This window comes from Vombatus ursinus, unplaced genomic scaffold (genome assembly GCF_900497805.2).
Source record: "Vombatus ursinus unplaced genomic scaffold, bare-nosed wombat genome assembly UNPS02009205.1, whole genome shotgun sequence".
Lineage (NCBI taxonomy): Eukaryota > Metazoa > Chordata > Mammalia > Diprotodontia > Vombatidae > Vombatus > Vombatus ursinus.
Window position 1 is genome coordinate 49577887 of NW_020948983.1, and position 18770 is coordinate 49596656.

Consider the following 18770-nt stretch of genomic DNA (forward strand, 5'->3'; position numbering starts at 1 on the left):
CTTCCTCCACTTATAAGTACCAGCTTATTTAAACTGACTTTTCAATCAGGTTTCTGAAATCTTTTATCTCTTCACCATAATCATTTAAAATTATTTATCACTAAGATATGATTTGTTGTTCAGTCATGTCTAACTCTATGTGACCTCATAGACTTTGTCCACGGGGTTTTCTTGGCAAAGACACTGGAATGGTTTGCCATTTCCTTCTCCAGTGCGACCCCATTGCAGATGAGGAACAGAGGCAAATAGGGGTTAAGTGACTTGGCCAGGATCACACAGCTAGTAAGTGTCTGAGGTAGGATTTGAACTCAAATCTTCTTGACTCCAGGCCTGGTACTTTATCCAATGCACCTCCTAGCTGCCTCCCAAACACAACAGACTATATATAATCTTTGAAAGAGTGAAAACTGTCCTTTTATTGAGTCTGTATTGTGAAACATATAATCAGAAACTGGGGGACCCAGAAAAAGCCCTCTAATTCTCAAATTACTAGATCTGGGAGATCATGTCTGAAATCTTTCCAGCTTGCTGGGACTGATCAGAACATATGGTCCTCTGATATAGCCTTTAAATGAGAGTAAGTTCAACTCTGGATTAGAAATAAAGAATCAAATCCTATTTCAACTACTAAAGAAAATGCAGAAATGCAAAGTAAAGAGAAGCTCATTATATAGTATCTTAGCCATTTCCTTAGCAATTATAACTTACTGACTACCTGAATAAAGCAGGAATTAAAGAAAAACACAAGGCAAAGAAATCTGAGCCCTCAAAGAATTCTCAAACTCTTGGACTGGAGGAAGTTCCATGAAAACAGACACCACACCTTGCCTCTGTATTCCGTAGGCACCTAGTTAAGCACCGTGCACACACAACATGCTTCAGTACATCCAAAGTTCCATGTCTTTATCAGTGTGCCTTAACAGATGGCTTTATGGGTTCTTTGGCCAAGAAAACCATCTGTTATTTGCTGAAGATGATAAGCTTTCTCTTAATTTTGTTATGCTGGACAGCAGATGAAATGGACAGTCCACTGCAATCATGTCTGAAGTCTTTCCAGCTTGTTGGGACTGATCAGAACATATGGCCCTCTGATACAGCCCTTAAAAACCCAGAGTCACAGGGGCAGCTAGGTGGCACCAGCCCTGAAATCAGGAGGACCTGAGTTCAAATCCAGCCTCAGACCAAACACTTGACATGTACTAGCTGTGTGACCCTGGGCAAGTCACTTAACCCCAATTGCCTCACCAAAAAACAAACAAATAAACAAACAAAAAACCAGAGTCACTCCCAAGTCAAAAGATGGATGGATGGATCATGAAATCATAGATTTAGAGTAAGTCTTAGAGATCTAAGACCAACTATCTTATTTTACAGACAAGGAAATTGAGGCCCAGAGAAAAGTGATTAGACTCAGTCACAGAGCAAAACAGCATCTGAGAAAGGATTCAAAATGAGTTCTTCCTTACTGAAGGATACCTCTAAAACTACTACACTAAGTCTATTATTTCTGATGAAAATGCACATAATAGTAATCTTCCCATAGTACTTCAAGATGACCACAACTCTTTACATGTGTTAGTTTATTTAATTCTCAAAACAATTCTCAGAGACTGATGTTATTCTTACCCCCTTTTTATGAATGAGGAAAGTGTGGTTAAAGTATGGTCAAGAAGTTAAGTGACTTATCCAAGGTCACATACCTCAAGTCTGAGGCAGGAGTCAACCAAAGGTTTTCTAAATTTCATATATGTGCCCAATAAACAGTTACTATATGAATCTGTTAGCTCAAATATTTTATGTACTATTATATTCAATTAAACCTCAAAAGAACCATGAAGTAGGTTAAAACAAACTATTCCCATTTATTATGAAAATAAAGCACAAGGAATGAAATACATTTTCATGTTTGAAATATTAAAGCTCTGTCCACTCCACAATTCAAATCTTTAATTTTTAGCCATGATAAATACCTTAAAACAAATGTTTTAAAATTCTTAAGTGGATAATTACAAAATAAACTTTGCCAATAATTTTTAAGGAAACAGAAGGAGAAAATACATACCAAGTACTGGAAATATTCCTTCTTATTTAACCCTGAAGTCTTGAAATTTACAGGCTTTTTTGAGTATTTGTTTTGTAAATCCACATAACACTTCTGTTCTCTTTCTGAGAAACGAGAGAAATAAGGATAAGGAATTCTTGGCTCTGGGAAAGGAACAATTTCTATTGTGGTTTTAACATCGCCATTTGCTTGAGCTGCTGAATTAACTGCTGGCTCATTTTCCACAGGCTTTGCTGATGCATCCAAATTTTCTCCTATAGGTCTGAAATGAGGAGAAAAAATTAATTACAATTTAGAAGTACTTGTTTTTTACCATGAAGATTGGTATTTGAAAATTAGGGCTGACAGTAGTGGAGTTTCTTGATTCTGAATCACCAGGCAGAATACATCATGATTAACAGAGTAAATTCTGGAGTACCATCAAAGCTCTGCCACCTGCATCTTGCAGCTCTGGCACTTATTACAGATTAAATATTCTGCAGGACATTATTGCATCACAAGCTTACCTTTCAGCCGATACACAAAAAAAGAAAGACTGGTTTTACTTACACTTCATTTACTATTTCTTTATGAATAAGGGAATCTCTTCACTTATCCATCCAGGTGTTATATTTATTTGCAAATTTAATTACAAAGCTTTAATATAGTTTTTGTTTTATTATAAATTATCTATAATTAAGCTCAAATTCCTGTGTAAGAAAAACAAATTAGAATGATTATCAGTGGCAACTAAAAGCAGATTTTGCAATGTTTGTGCAATTTCAACTGACAAAGTTACCAGAAGATTCTGAATTTCAAGATCCCATCTCCTCAAACATTGAAGAGAACCTCTGACTTTGCTCTTCTTGTCGCATCCCATTCCTCAAAATAAATTGGTAGTTTTGGAGTTTCTGAACAAGTACCTAAAGCAGTCATGTGCCCAAGCGCCCTTGTCTCACAAGCAAAGCAGTAGTTTTTGTATTCCCTTGCTTATAGGAAAAAAAAAAATCACAATTATAGTTATGTTAGTGGGGACTTTTTTTTTAAACAGTAAAAAAGCATCGACAAGGAATAGAAGTAACTTAGTCTAGAGATTCTAACTATATGTATTTATACATAACCACTTACTCTATGTTTCTTCTCAAGTAATGAAATATGTCAATACAAGATTTTTCTTATTGCTTATAACTTGGTTCCATTCTTAAGTCTGCATATAAAAATTTCTTAATAAGGAATATTAAATCATAGGCTATCAAAAAAAACCATCATCCTACTTGATCAGCACTGAGGCATAGCAACTGAAACTTCTACCGAGTCACCTGCGCTAACCTCTAAGTTGATGCTTCCTGATAAATGATCTATCACTGTGCAATCCTTTAGCTGTTGGTTTGGACACAGAAAGATAAACCCCCCAAAATAAAGAGTAGAAATGGGAGGGGGAAAAAATCTATGCAGGTCACCCATCGGTACAGCTGAACAAATGAAATCCTGATCTTCACAATGCTAAAAGCAACTCATGAAAATAAAAAAAAAAAACAACCTAGATTTCTTGGTACTTGGGTACTAGAACCCTTGGCACTTTAGGATCAGAAATTATGAGGAAGAGTTATCCAGATATATGCCTGGAAAAGGCGTGAACCTCTTTTAATAATAACCATGTTTACTAAGTTCCCCAATGTCTGAACTGAATACAATGCATAAAAAGTTTTACTACTACATGATTAAATGCCCAAACAAGCCGAGACTACAAAAAATATTCAGACAGAACATAAAGCAAAAATTCAAGATCTGCTGGTTTTGAAAGTTCAGATAGCTAGTAGGCAATTCCAATTGTTAATAAATAAGTGGTGAATAGGGAAGGGATTCTAGGAATAGACACTAAAGGTAGGCTCTAAAAATAATGCAGGTTAAAGAAGACATAGTTAAACTACTAAGCTTTCTCCAATAACTGTTAAAAAATAAGCATATTTCGGGTTAACAAAATAAACATTAACTGCTGATCTTGGGAGAAATGTATTACAGCAAATTGATTTCTCACAAGAAAAAGTCTTGAGAGCTATTCAAACCTAACAGTTTCGTGTCCACAACTCTTAACAATACTGCTTCACAGCTGTCTCTCCAAATACGAGAACATGTCTGTCCTTGCGGCACAAACTGGCAAACTTAATTAAGCTACTGCAGCAGCAAGATGCTGACTCAGATATGCCAATGCAGGAATGTCAAGAAATTCTAGCTGCTTAAATTGGCTACATTCAGCAAAGAATGAAGTGGCAGCACATCAAGATCATTTCAGTGTGGAGTGGCTGTCAAAATCTTCATCAGGACACAAACCAAAAGCATCTGACAGGGCTTCTCTACCCACATTTACAGCATTATATTTTATTTCAGTTGATGGTTCGATGTTTTTTCCCTTCATTTTGTCAACTACCTACTCATCTTCTCTTCTATTCAGATGTCCTGTGAAAAAGAAGAGTGAATGTATTTATTTACGCAAAACTGCTTTGTTTCCAATATGTAAACTTTAAAAGTTTGGGGAATTTATTTAAAAATAAATTTATAGGATAATCCTTCTACCCTACCTCTATAAATTCTCATTCTTAATTTTGAGTATTTTTCCCTTTGTCTATCTGATGTTAAACCTCCAGTCACTTAAATTTTTCACTTAAAACCAAAAGTTATAAATAACATTGTGGTCAGAATTTTTAATTCTTGAAATTCTCAAAAATATTCACATGTAAATTAAAAGAAAACCATTATCTTTAAATAAACAAGTTTTTTTTCCTGAAATTTTTAATGAAGGTTTTGGACTTTAAACTCATATTCCTGAAGGCAACATAATTAGAGGTAATAATTACTTTAAAAAAATCAGTTCAAGAATTGAAGTAATAAAATAATGAAGAAAGTGGAAATTGGTATTTTTTGTTTTTGTATTAAGTCAACAATGCAAAATTTCAACAGACCAGTTTTAAAACAAACTAAATTGAAAATTCTGCATTTGGAAGATAAGATTAGAAACCAAATTAAAATTTCTGGCTATGTCCTAAACTGTAAATAATCACAAATGTAACATTTTCCACACACTGTACAATGATTCAACCCCTGCTTGCACTGGGAAAATATTTCTGTCACATAATTTTCCTTCCTTTATTTTTTGAAACTATGAGAAAAATCATATCAATTACTGGCTTTCTTCCATTTGGTTTATCAAATTTTGATTTTAAAGAAAAAGCACATTTCAGTTCAGGTACAAAATGATAAATAGAAGAATATACAACAACCAGAAAATATGGAGACTAAGCACATTTATCTCATGCCACTGTGAAAAAGCTGCAGTTGAAACAAAAAAATAAAACATTATTGTCCTATATACAGCACTATGGTGCATTCATACCTAGAATGTTACACATAGTTTTGTATGGCTCAAGAGAGCAATTACTACGCTGAAGAAGATCAATTAAAATGATCAAGGAAGTGAACACAGAATGAAGAATATTCATAAGACCCTTGCCTAGAAAGATAAAAACTATCAGGGGATAAAACCAAAGTTGATAAAATCAAAAAGGGCACAAGAAAACATGGAAACAAAAGTGTATTCATCAAATCCTAATGTGCTAAGATCACAACAATAAAGATGGAATGTGTCAAGAAAAACCCAAGAACATCCAAAAAAAAAAAAAAGGTGACTGGCAGGGGCAATTATGGTGGAAGGGTCTAGACCAGGGGTGGGGAACCTGTGGCCTCAAGGCCACATGTGGCCCTCTAGGCCCTCAAGTGCAGCCCTTTGACTGAATCCAAACTTCACAAAACAAATCCCCTTAATAAAAGGACTTTAGACTCTAGACCAATGAGGATGGAGAAAGGCCAATGAATTTAGCAACAAAGTAATCATTAGTAACCTTGGAGAAAGCGTTTCCAAGAGCAATAAAGAAAGAAACCAGACTACAAGGGCTTGAGGAGTGGGAAATGAGAAAGTAGATACATGGAATGTAGCTTTTTTTTTTTTAAAGCCTGGCCTGGACTACCGCAGTTCCCTACTTGTCTTCCTCTGTTCTCACTCCTCTCCAATCTTTCTCCACATAGCTGCCAAATTGATAATTCTTAACATTCCTGATATTTTGATCATGTCACTCCTCTGCTAGTGCTCAGTGATAGTAAGATAAGACACAAATTCATCTGGCTCCAGCCTACCTTTACAAGCTAGTTTATATACAAGCACCTTGAGGTCAGGGACAGTTCTAGGCTTTTGTATCCCTCGGACCTAGTACACACTTTATGCCTATTGAACGACTGTTTACCTTCACAATATTCCAGACAAAGTGGCCTACTTGTCATTCCCTAGACATTACGTTCCTCCTCTGCACAACTTCTCCCTCAAGCCTGAAATACACTCCTTCACTTCCACCTCAGGGAAGCCCTGACTTCCTTCAAAGCTCAGCTGAAGTGCTACATCCAAAGGAAACCTCACCTAAGCCCCCAAACGCTCATGCTCCCCCTGGAAATCAGTTTGTACCTACTTTGCATTTAACATCTATGTAACATACTATTTTTCCCAATAGCTCCTTGAGGGGAAGAACTAGTTTGTTTTTGGCCTTGCATAACCATTACCTGTCCCTTTCTTGATGAATAAATACACTGTCTTTACTTTTGCATGAAGTAAAAACATAAATATAAAATAATCAGTAGGAACTTTAAAATTAAAAAGTAATTTTACTGCCAATTTAAATAATAGATATTTTCTACCTTCAGGTTTTTTTTTCATAAGATTTATCTAAACCAGTAAATAATCAATACCACAACTACTTAAGAAAAAAGATGGTGAGATTAAGTATTTTAAAAATCTATCAATAACTTCATAAATTTTCAATTAAATATGAAAATTTAATAAATATTATGAATGAAATGAAATATTACAATGTAAAAGAAAAGAATAAATCAAAGTTGTACCTTTTGGACAAAACAAGCAGTTCCTTTAGAGTAGGAGTCAAAGAATACTCTTCATATTTTTCTTGCGAGAAAAATACATCCAGACCGTTTTTTGGTGAAACATCCCTATGAAGCAAAGCAATTTACTTGCATTCGATAATTCAAAGTCCTTATCAGAATTAAAATGTCTCAAGTAAAGCTTACTTAATATATTTATTCCTTACAGGGGAAAAAAGTGTTAACTGCACAGGATTTAGAGTGGGTATTATTTATGCTTCCAAATCTTTTTTTTTTTCTGCTAAGATGTATATATGCTATGCAATAAAATAAAAACAAAGAATACTGAAGGTTTGTTGTTTTAGGATGGCTTTCTCAAGTTTTCAGTGTGTTGTGAGTGTGTGTGTGTGTGTGTGTTTGGGGGAGATATACCACTTTTAACAGGACAAAGTTGCTAAAGGATATCTATCCAAAGTACTTCTATTAATCCTAGGATTTTATTTTTCCCATCTTGGCAAATGAGAATGATGTTAACAATCAAGTCAGTATTATCCGTTAGGTTCTAATAAGCGTCCGAAGCTTTGAGACCAGCCTAGCTATGTTAAGAAAGGCTTATTATCAGAAGGTTGGTACAATAAGTGATGAAATTTTTTGATCATAGCAATTAAAAAAAATCCATCTATTAAGAAGCAAGAAGGCATTATTTATACTGGTGGTAAGAGTACACATACTAATGAAATTGCTCGTTTTTGTATATGATATAATAACATGCTCTAAGAAAGCATTTATTTGCAGCAACTGCAACAAATTCAAGCATGTACATAATAAAACACCATAATGTCATAACAATGAAGCATTTATCAAAATGGTAGATTTCATTTTTACCAGTTCTCAAAATGAAAATCTAACTATAATAATGAAAGTATACCCATACCATACCATATCAGGTATCAAGTATTACAGAATATTAAAATTTTTTTCAAAGTTTTTCTAAAACATTTATCCAAAGAACTAGTTAAGTGTAACAATGGTGAAATTATGGTTTCTTATTCTTAGCCCGCATTTTTAGCACTTTACAGCTTCCAAAGTGCTTTCATATACACTACCTTACTTGGGCCTCAAAACAGTCCTGGTATGCACAACAGGTATTTTAAAGATAAGCAAACTAAAGACCAGGGAGGTCAAGTGTTTTGCTCAGACTTAAGTGGATTATGGAATAGAGAATTTAGGATAAAAACCCAGGGCTGGGGGCATCTAGGTGGTGCAGTGGATAGAGCACCAGCCCTGGAGTCAGGAGGACCTGAGTTCAAATTCAGCCTCAGACACATAACACCCACTAGCTGCATGACCCTGGGCAAGTCACTTAACTCCAATTGCCTCACCAAAAAAAGAAAGGAAAAAAAAAAACTCCAGGGCTTCTGATTTCTAATTCAGAGCTCTTTCCACCAAACCACTCTATGTCTCTAGTATTAAGCAACAATACTGTTAAAATGTCAAAGAAATTTACCTTTACTTCAAAATCTGTTTTTTGCAGACTCTGCTCTATAAAACTGAGGTCTCTGAACTATAAGAATTTTACATAGTTGTTAAAACAAAATGTTATTATTCATCTCTTAATGAGGAATATATTGGTTTGGAGTAACAAGCCAAAATAAACGGTACAGAAGCCTATGTTGTCTTTTGTTTTTTTATCCTGCTTTTCTTTTCTAAACAGCATAAGATGAAGGTTAAATAGAGAGGCTCTAGTACACAAGAAGAACCAACAAACTTCCCCTCCTGATAATCAGCTGCCAAATCAAACAGAATGAAGCCCAAGAAAAATTTCCAAATAGTGAGGTGCAGTCATTTCTTGAGCAAAAGTATAACTGCCCAAGACGGTGTCTAAGAGTTCAGACTGGGGGAATTTCTAGGGCACTCAGTACCTAGCTGAGGTCTCGAAATGACTTGATTTCTCTACAAATTGTACCAAATTCTTCTAGACTGAACTCCTTCATCCCTGTCCCTACCTTCTTTAGAGGACATGACAACAGATTTAACTCACCAGTTGAGCACTGGATTGCCCACAGACATCTTGCAAAGTCTTATTTCACTAAAACTCAAAGTGGTGCTGCTGCATTGGATTCAATGGAGTTTGAGATCCCCTAATGTCCACCTGGGGAAAAGCAAGGAGCCAGAGTCAAATACATGGAGATAAGTATTATTGTAGTAGAAAAGCCAGTTTGACTAGATTGACAGAAATAATTTGATGAGATATGAAAGTCTATCTCCTCCCTATCCTCACAACACCCAAATTTTTAAAGTGAATTTGATGTTAAGTGTTTCTTATTTTGTTGCACAGCACCATCAGAAACAAGTGAAGTCCTCTCTTGGCTATCATTATTTAGGGCAAATAATATTGATGTTCTGAACATCATAGAGAAATAAATAATACTGCTTTACATTTGCACACAGCACTTTACAGTTTGTAAAGCACTTTCATACATATCTCATTGGATCTCAAGAACTCTGTCAAACTACTGGGTAAGAATTATTTTATTCTTTTTGTTGACAGGGAAATTGGAAACCACAAAGATTAAGTGATTTTCCCCACCACTAATAATGTAAAGGAGCTGAACTCACACATGCAGATTTCCTGATTCTAAGACCAATGATTTTTCTACTACATCATAGCCTCTTGAAGAATTTACAGAATGGTTGCTTACAACATGCCTTAGGTCCTTCACAGATAAGCATGGTATAGCGGAAACTGCATTAGATTTGTTATCAAAAGATTTGGGTTTGCATACTGGCTCTAGTACATAATTATCTCACTGAGTCTTAATTTTCTCATTAAAAAATGAGAGAGATTGGACTAAATTATCTTCAAGATTCCTTCCAGGTCTAAATTTGTATGACCCACAAAAATGTATTCCTTGGGGGAAAAGGGGCGCAGGCAGCTAGGTGGTGTAGTGGATAGAGCTCCGGCCTTGGAGTCAGGAGGACCTGAGTTCAAATTTAACCTCGGACACTTAACACTAGTTGTGTGACCATGGGCAAGTTACTTAAAACCGAGTGCCTCACCAAAAGGCAAAAACAACAAAAACAACAACAAAAAGTGTTTTCCCTCCCACAAATCAGAGATTATATATTGAAGCAAGTCAGTTTAACCAGTAATTAAATTCAGTGAACAGAATCTGACTGTCAATAAAAGATACAAATTGAGTAGTCCAGATAAGGTGTTCCTGAATTCAGCATTCTTTCTTCAGTCTTTGATTAGATAGTTTTTCTATTTCCAGAATGTACTTGCTCCTCAATATCACCTCTTAGAATCCTTAACTTCCTTTAAAAGATTCAGCTCAGGTTAACGTTCTTTTCTTCCTTCATTTTACTTATTATAAGTATGATACTCTGCTAGTTGCTGAGAGAAACACATACAAAAATGAAACAGTCCCTGCCCTCAGTGAGCTTATATTCTTATTGAGATTTACAGCAGAAAGGAATCTTCCAAACTATTTAGTCCAACTCCCTCATTTTACAGACGAGGAAAAAGGTACCCAGAGAAGCTGATTTGAAGGAATTTAACCCAGGTCTTTTGATTCCAAACCCAGTGCTCTTTCCACTGCACCATGCTGCATATAGAAAACACAAAATACATTCAAAATAATTTAGAATATCTTATATAAAATATATATATATAAATAATCTAGAATAATTTAGAAAGAGTACTAGCAATGTGGAGAGAGATCAGGATAGGCCTCAAGCAGCAGTTGAGTTCACACTTGGTAAGCGATTTTAAGAGGCTGAGGCAAGAGAGGAGTGCATTTCAAGCATAAAGGATTCAGCCTCTGTGCAAGGGCATAGAGACGGGAGATGGATTAGCCATATGAAGGCTTTTTTTTTTTGGATTTTCCCAGCTGTCAGTGCTCTCTCTCCAAACTACCTTGTTTGTGCTACACACTATTTCTCACTCCTTTCCACAACAGAATTCTCTGAGAGCAGGTACTGTTTTTGTTTTGTGTTTGTAGCCCCAGCACAGTAGCTTGAACATAGTACATGCCTACCAATGTTTTGTGGATTAACTGAATGGAAAGGTGGGTCTCACTAGAGGATCAAGGAGCAAAGACTTTCAGAGCTAGAATGGACTTTAGAAATCATTTAATCCAATCTCATTTTACAGATGGGAAAGCTGAGGCCTAAAAGTTAAAGAACATTATCTAAAAATCACCAAACTGCTTAGCAGATTTCCTTGCTCTCTGACCAACATCCTGTCTAGCTGTCCACCATCATAAGGAGCTCCAAGATGCAGGTTGGAATCCTTACTCTAAAATCTAAGTGATCATGGTCATTATACTCTGAGCCTCAGTTTCCTCATCTGAAAAATAAGAACTGTAACACCAATGCCCTTCATGACCCCCTCCAAGTGCTAATGTAACTCCTTCCTCTCAAAATTATCTTTTATCTACTTATACATTTTGTACATAAATACATGTACATGTCTCCCCCACAAAGAACATAAGCTCCTTGAGCTTAGCGACCATTTCACTTTTGTTTTCGCTTCCCTCGTGCCTGGAACTTAGCTAGGCTTCATAAAAACTTGTTTATTAACAAGTCTGTTGTTGCACTCAAACGAGAAAACATGCTTTGAATGCAAACCTGTTTTATAGTCCTCAGCTGTTATTACTGGTTCAATCATTAAGTTTAGAAGACCACATAAAGCATAGAATCATAAATCTGGAACTGGAAAGCAACGCTAGAAACCATCTAGTTTAACACCCTCTTTTTAATGAGGAGGGAACTAAGGGCAAGAATAGGTAAATAACTTGCCCCAGGTAACCTAAGAATCAAATATAGGATGACTGCAGAGCCAGTAATATCCACCGTACCAAGCTGGCAGGCCTCATCAATAAAAACCTTTTTTTAATGCCAAAGACCAGTGTCTACAGGAAATGCTACAGTATTGGGGAGGTGGGGAAGTCGGAGATGATCTGGTTCCACCGGCTCATTTTACAAATGAGGGATAACACCCGACATTTATTTTAGCACGGTGCCTTAAAGTTTACTTTCTTCAAGCACTCTCAGGCATTATTATTCCTGCTTTACTGATAAGGAAACTGAGGCTCCAGGTACATCTTGCCTTAAAGGGGCTCTTCTCTCTCCCCTCCCTGACCCCCAACACTACGCATGTGGGTTCAGCCGGCTTCCTCCCGTGGAGGTCAAGGGCTGTACCGATGGCTTCTGCGGCCCTTTCCGCGCCCCGCACTTAGCAGGTGTTTTAACGAAAAGGGGCGGGGAGATAGGAAGGGGGGAGGAGGAGGAATGCGGCGGGCAGGGAACAAAGAGGGCACAGGGACGAGCAGGGAGGGAAAGGGGAGCCGGCTGTGGTCTGGGAGAAGAGGCTGGAAGCAGCGCAGAAGCGGAGGGCGAGAGAGAGACCGTGCAGACCCCTGGCCGGAGACAAGCCGGGGTCGCCATGTTGCCGGTCCTGTCCCAGGGGACTCCGCGCTCCGGCCCGACAGCGCCCGGGCCAGCTCACGCGCCTTCCCGAGTCCTCCTCGCCCCTTCTCTCCGGCTCTTCGGCTCGCCCGCCTACCTCGGGCTCCCGGCGACGCCACGACAGCGTGACCTACCGCTGCGCCGCGCTCCCCACCCTTCCTTAGACTGCACCCTGCGGCGCCCGCGGAATTCTCCCTTTAAAGAGAGCGTGCGTGCGTCGCGGGGCTGTGCGTGATGACGTCAGGGACCTCTGAAAGCGAGGCGGGAAGCTGGCGAATCGAGAAAGACCTGGATCCAAGCCTCACTTCTGACACTCCTTTTTGACCTTGGGACAAGTTACACCTCCCAGTGTTCTAGGGAATTCTGAGATTCAAGTCAAATGAACACACATTAATTATTAATTTCTGTGGTCTCTTTCTTCTCTGAAATTTTTGATTCTGAGGGCAATGCTTAAACTTCCCAAATCGAACTGAATTCAGTTATGCCATTTCTGATCATGTGCATTCCAGTTATTCTTACTGTATTATGTCACTATCATACTATTAGGGACTGTACTACCATGAACTAAAGCTGTCATACACTCTATGGAAAATGCTTTATACCTGTGCGCGTACCCAAGAAGGTCAAGGACAGAAAGGAAGGTCCTGTGTAAAACAAAAAAATCCACATCGGCATTTCTTGTAGTAGTCCAAAGATGTAAATAAGACAGGTGCCCATTGATTGGGAATTGGCTGAATAAACTGTGACGTATGAATATAATGGAATATTACTGGGCAATGAGAAACAAGGAATTGAGAGAAACTTGGAAAGACTTATATGAAGCAATATACAAAATAATTACAGTAATGCAAAGGAAGGGACTAGACCTGCGATTTCATTGGTATTGGGAATTCTCAGATGAGGAAACTCCCTGTATCCATGAAAATTTGTACTTTCTCTGCAACATGCATTGTCTTTGGCTGTGCCCTAAGCCTAGAATTCTGTCCCTATTCAGTCTTTACCTCTTGGTTTCCTTCAACACTCAGCTAAAATTCCACCTTCTGTGAGAAGCCTTTCCCTGTCTCCCTTATAAAAATGCTAGTGCCTTCCCTCTGAGATTACTTCCAATTTATTCTGTATATAGCTTCCTTGAAAATTAGTTGTTTACCTGTTATCTCCTCAATTAGGTTACTGTTACTATTACTATTAGTCTTTGAGGGCTGTGACTATTTTTTGTCTTTCTTTCAATCTTTAGCTGTTAGTACAGCGTCTGGCACACAGTAGGCACTTAAAAAATTCTTTTTAATTGAATGGATTGAATTGGTGGAACCTGTGATTTTTCTCAACATAGGGAATTTCAAGTGTGGAAACTCCATTCACCAACGTAGATGAGCAAAGCTCTTTGTTGATTGTCTAGACTTAATAAAGTGATGAAGAATATGTTAACAATGCTCTATTTTGCTCTGAGATTACTCTTTTTAATGCACTTAGGCAGAAGGGACTAGTAAACATGCCCTTAGCTGCTTAAAAAAAAAGTTCTGATTCTTTCTCATTTTATTGGTTGTGCTTAGAGTAGCTCCCTCATCCTCTCAAACACACCCAACTTTTTTTTTAGCCCTCTTGCAAAGAGTTTTCAATCTACTAATTGATTCAGAAACTATTGGGGAAATGCTTGAGCTAATGACTATTCAAACCAGATTTTTCTGCAATAATGGATATTCCAAGAAAAAAATCAGAACATATTATTTGAACAAATGTATGATCATAGGAAAACATTCTCTAGAGACTGAACAATATTAAATGTTCCAATTGGGAAGATAGTGTTTTCTAAACTGTTCAAGTTATATTCTGGAGCTTAGGGCTAATTTAGTTGGAAGGACCCAGATATGTACATGTGAATATCCACGATGGTTCAACAATTATCCATCCTGAAGGAAGATAGCTGTGGCAGACAGAATTAAAAGGGGGATCATTTATAAACCATTTTTATTTGGCTTTGGAATGTGCTCAGAATTTGAAGGGGGACTACAGTTTAAGCAGGTAGGAGGAGGGATGGGTCTGAAATTAGATATCCTTCCTAATTACACTTAGATTAGTCTGCTAAAATTAGTTTTTATTTTCTATGACAAACGCATATATTGACAGCGAAGGGAAGTGGCTACTTCACCCCAGAAGAAGCAAACCATTTGGGGATTAAAGATTTTATGGGAATAATCCACCAAGTGGATAGTTTATAAATAGATGGCTGAGTGTGGGTTGTAGTGCACTGACGACAGTACCTCCCCTCTGTGTGGAAAATGAATCCGGAACTAGATTATACATAACACATAGTTTGACTTCTTAATACAATCCAATAGCAGAAGTTAAATGAAGTGGAAGCAAAATAAATTTTTCTCTTTCCCATAACTGATAGAAAACTGGAAGAACTTAATATTGGCATAGTAATATTAACTGCCATTTATATTGCCTTTAAAGCTTGCAAAGCATTTAAATAGAAATATCTATTTATTGCAGAAAATTCATAACCCTGTGAAGTCAGTACTATAGGCACACAGTACCTGGGAAGTAGTGAGTTCAGCAACCGGCAAGTTACTTAGCTACTTATATGGTGGGATTTTAAGGACTCCAAGAAAAATCTTTTGCTATTCCTAAAGTATTCTCTCCCCTCATCTCTCCTTGATATCTGAAATCCTTTTTGTTAGAAGGTTAAAGTAAGTGGTAAATAATCCAGGGTGAGGTAACATTGATTTAAAATTTATTCACCAATGATTTATAATGTGCCAACTATATAGCATGTACTGTGCTAAGTGATAAGAATAACAAAAAAAGGAAAAGCCCCTATTTGGGGGGCAGCTAGGTGGTACAGTGGACAGATCACCAGCCCTGGAGTCAGGAGGACCTGCGTTCAAATCTAGCCTCAGACACAGCTGTGTGACTCTGGGCAAGTCACTTAACCCCAATTGCCTCACAAAAAAGAAAGGTCCCTATATTCAAGGAATTTACAAAGCTTGTTCTAAATGGCTGAGAGAGAGGCACCTTTGGATAGAAAGCTTACTGAGGTTTATTCCTCCCTGCTTGGACCATAATTTTAGACCAAGAAATACATGATAACTATCAGACTTTTTTTTCCAAGATCAAATTTTGAGAGAGAGAGAGAGAAAGAGAGAGAGAGAAAGAGGAGAGAACAATAAAGGCATTAGGACCCTGACAGAGGAGAGCCCCCCAAAAGGGTAAGAATTTAGAAATGGGAGGTTGAGGACAACATGGTACAGTAGGAAAGAGCACTCACTCTGGGGTTCGAAGCCCTGGATTCAAATCTCAATTCTGCTACTGACTACTTGTGTGATATTGGGCAACTCACTTTACTTCTCTGAGCTTCAGTTTCCTGATCTACAAAATTAAGGGGTTGGACTGGAGAGCCTTTGAGGTCCTTCCCAGGTCTACAACTATGATTCCACACAATCCTACAGAAGTACCACAACCCAAAGCCTGGTCTTAACCTACTTCACAAAGGTGTTGAGAAGGCAGAAAGCAAAGTTCTCTTATTTCTTGATCTGTTTATCACCGCCTTGTTTGTGAACTCTTTTGCTAGAGACTACCCCTTAAGGAAACAGATGTCTGATCTTTGCAAGGAACTGCAAACAGTTTCAGCCTTGAGGAAAAATGTAACCTAAAGCTCAAAGCCCATTTGCAGAAGATTTTCCTCACTGATGGAGATTGATCAGTTAATGATCCATGCCTGCATGAGAGGTGGAATTAGCAAGAGCTTGAAAGATAAGAGAGAACATGTTAAACATCATAAACTCAATATGTCTCAAACATAACTCATTATTTTTCCCCCTAAATCCTCCCCAATTCCTACCTTCTCTGTTACTGAGGAGGGCAACAGTACCCTCCCAATCCCTAAATCCCTTCTGTCTTCAGGCTTTGAGAAAGAAGACATGCAGTTGCAGACTCTCTTCAGGTCCCTAAAGGGAAAGAAAGACTCTAAAAAGAAGCTAACATGTAAAGGAGTGAGTACCTTAATCATGTCCCTATTCTCAACTCAATTCTTTCGATACTTTGAAGAATTTCCCCTTGAGTGAGATCTGGGACTCTCAGTTGAGCTGAGATATCTTGCTCCCAATGGGAGAGCTCATTCATTTTATGTACAGTCTGTATGTATAGTCTGTTGTATATTTTCATCTGTATGACTTCTCTGATTTCTTTTTCAAATCAGCTTGGTTAAATGAGTTTATCTGCAAAAAGTAAAAATTAAAATTAAAATAAACTATACTGTCTATTATGATCTTTTACATCAGGATTCAAAAACCAGGGCTACTAAAACTTATAACAGGGGCAAAACCTTCCACTATTGTAAAAATACGCAATGTGTTACCAAAAAACACATGATTAACTTTTAGTCATATTCTCAAATCAATTTATTTGAAGTCTACTTAGGAAGGTGTGATTCCTAACTCAAAAATATTTTAAAATTGAAATTAAATTGGAAGTAATACCTCACCCTATAAAATGTTTCACAATAGTTTTTTCCCCCTTTATTAATTACATGAGCCAATATTTGGAAAGGTTATATTCCCTCTTTTTTGCTTTAAAAAAAATTTAAGTTTTGTTTTTAAATCCTCTGTGTTTTGAACCTCTCTCTTTGTTCAAGCAATCCCATTCCATCCCATCTCCTCCAACAAATTGCCCTTTCTGTGATCCCCTCCTTTTCCTCCTCCTCCAAGAAGCAGTGTGGCATAAAAGTTGCAGAGCTGGACTTTAAATCAGGAAGTCCTGGGTTTGAGTCCTGACCCAGATACCTGTGTAATCCTAGGTAAGTCCCTTAACTTCTCTGACCCTCAGTTTCTTTAGTTATAAAATGGGGATAGTAGCAGCATGTACCTCAACCAACTTACCAAGTTGTTGTGAGGGTCAAATGAGGCGGTTTATGGACAGTTCTTTGCAAATTGTAAAATGCTCAGTGAATGTAAGCTATTATTATTCTTATTCTTCTCATATTATAATCAAAAGAGTTCGGGCTGAAACAATCCTGGGACTAGCCATCATTCTATGATCATTCTTTGATTTTTAATGTTTGGCTAAGTATGGCACAGGTAACCTGATTTTTTTTTTATTCTTCCTCTTTAGGTTCACTGTTACTTTGGGACAACTTCAGTAGCATGGAGATGATGTGTATTTCATCTTACTCCCACGTGATTATTATTTCTTCTGCTTGGTCTCTATATTTTAAGAACTTTTCATTACACATGGTTTGAAGGTGATGAGCATTTTGTACGGGGACATCTATTAAAAACATTGTTTAAAATTTTTATAGGTCAGTGTTATATCCAAGTAACCATGACAACAGATGTCTGTGATGATGCTCTACTTATTTGTTGAATTCTCAAAGATATTCTGTAGCATTGGCATTTGCTATCTGTTAGTTTATTAAGGACACCAAGTTTTTTAATGTATAATTCTAGTTACCTGATTATTTCATAAGTTCCATCCAAGTATTTTCTCTGACTGTCCTCCATACCTGGAATGCTCTCCCCCTTCACCTCCCTGGCTTCCTTTAAGTCCCAAGTAACAGTTTACCTTCTATAGAAAGCTTTCCCTAACTCTTCTAAATTCCAGTACTTTCCCTCCTTTAGTTATTTCCTATTCATCCTGTATGTAATTTGTCTTGTATATATTTGTTTGCATGTTGTCTCCCCAATTAGATTGTAAGCTCTTTGAGAGCAGGGACTGTCTTTTGTCTCTTTTTGTATCCCCAGTGCTTAGTACATAGTAGACATTTAATGAATGCATATTGATTGATCGAAAAATGTCTTTGTAATTTTGCCAAAAAAAAGTCGGTATCATAAGCAGATGTTATTCTTCTGAATCACTTGAAATAAACCCAAATCAGAGGGTCACCACCTCCTTCTTTTCCTCCACCTTCCCCCTCTGCCTCCAAGAGGGTAGCATAGATGTTATAGAACTAGACTTTAAATCAAGAAGTCCTGGGTTTGAGTTCTGATCCAGATCTGAGAATCTCTACTAGTCCTTTCTGCTTCTTTGGAAAGGAAGTTTTCCCCTTTCTATAGATAATAATAACAGCTAATAGTAACTAACATTTATATAGTGTTTAGCATGTGTTAGGCACACTGTTAAACACTTTATTATCTTATTTGATCCTCACAACATCTCTAGGTGGTAGGTGCTATTTTTATCTCCATTTTACAGATGAGGAAGCTGAGGCAAACAGAGGTCAGGTGACTAGCTCAGAATCACATAGCTAGTAAGTGTCTGAGACCAAATCTGAACTCAAGTCTTCCTGACTCCAGGCCCTGAATTCTATCCACTGTGCCACCTAGCTGTCTTGAAATGATAG

At 37.4% G+C, this 18770-nt stretch overlaps 1 protein-coding gene across 5 annotated transcripts in view; it reads right to left on the reverse strand.

Annotated features, from left to right (window-relative positions):
* ICE2 (interactor of little elongation complex ELL subunit 2) overlaps nt 1–12594 on the reverse strand; it is a 68852-nt gene extending 56258 nt beyond the window's left edge. For 3 of the 5 annotated variants that reach the window (XR_003568237.1, XM_027851903.1, XM_027851906.1), the window contains exons 1-4: nt 12531–12594; nt 9003–9113; nt 6986–7090; nt 2063–2324 (exon numbers count right to left, since the gene is read on the reverse strand). Coding sequence is in view for 4 of the 5 variants with exons in the window: in XM_027851903.1 (XP_027707704.1) it covers nt 2063–2324; nt 6986–7090; nt 9003–9031 (396 nt within the window). In the remaining variant the exon portion in view is untranslated. Of the gene's footprint in view, nt 1–2062; nt 2325–6985; nt 7091–9002; nt 9114–12382; nt 12455–12530 lie in introns of those variants that run through there. The other 2 variants (XM_027851905.1, XM_027851904.1) reach the window with 2 other exon arrangements.
* Nucleotides 12595–18770: the final 6176 nt, after the last annotated feature.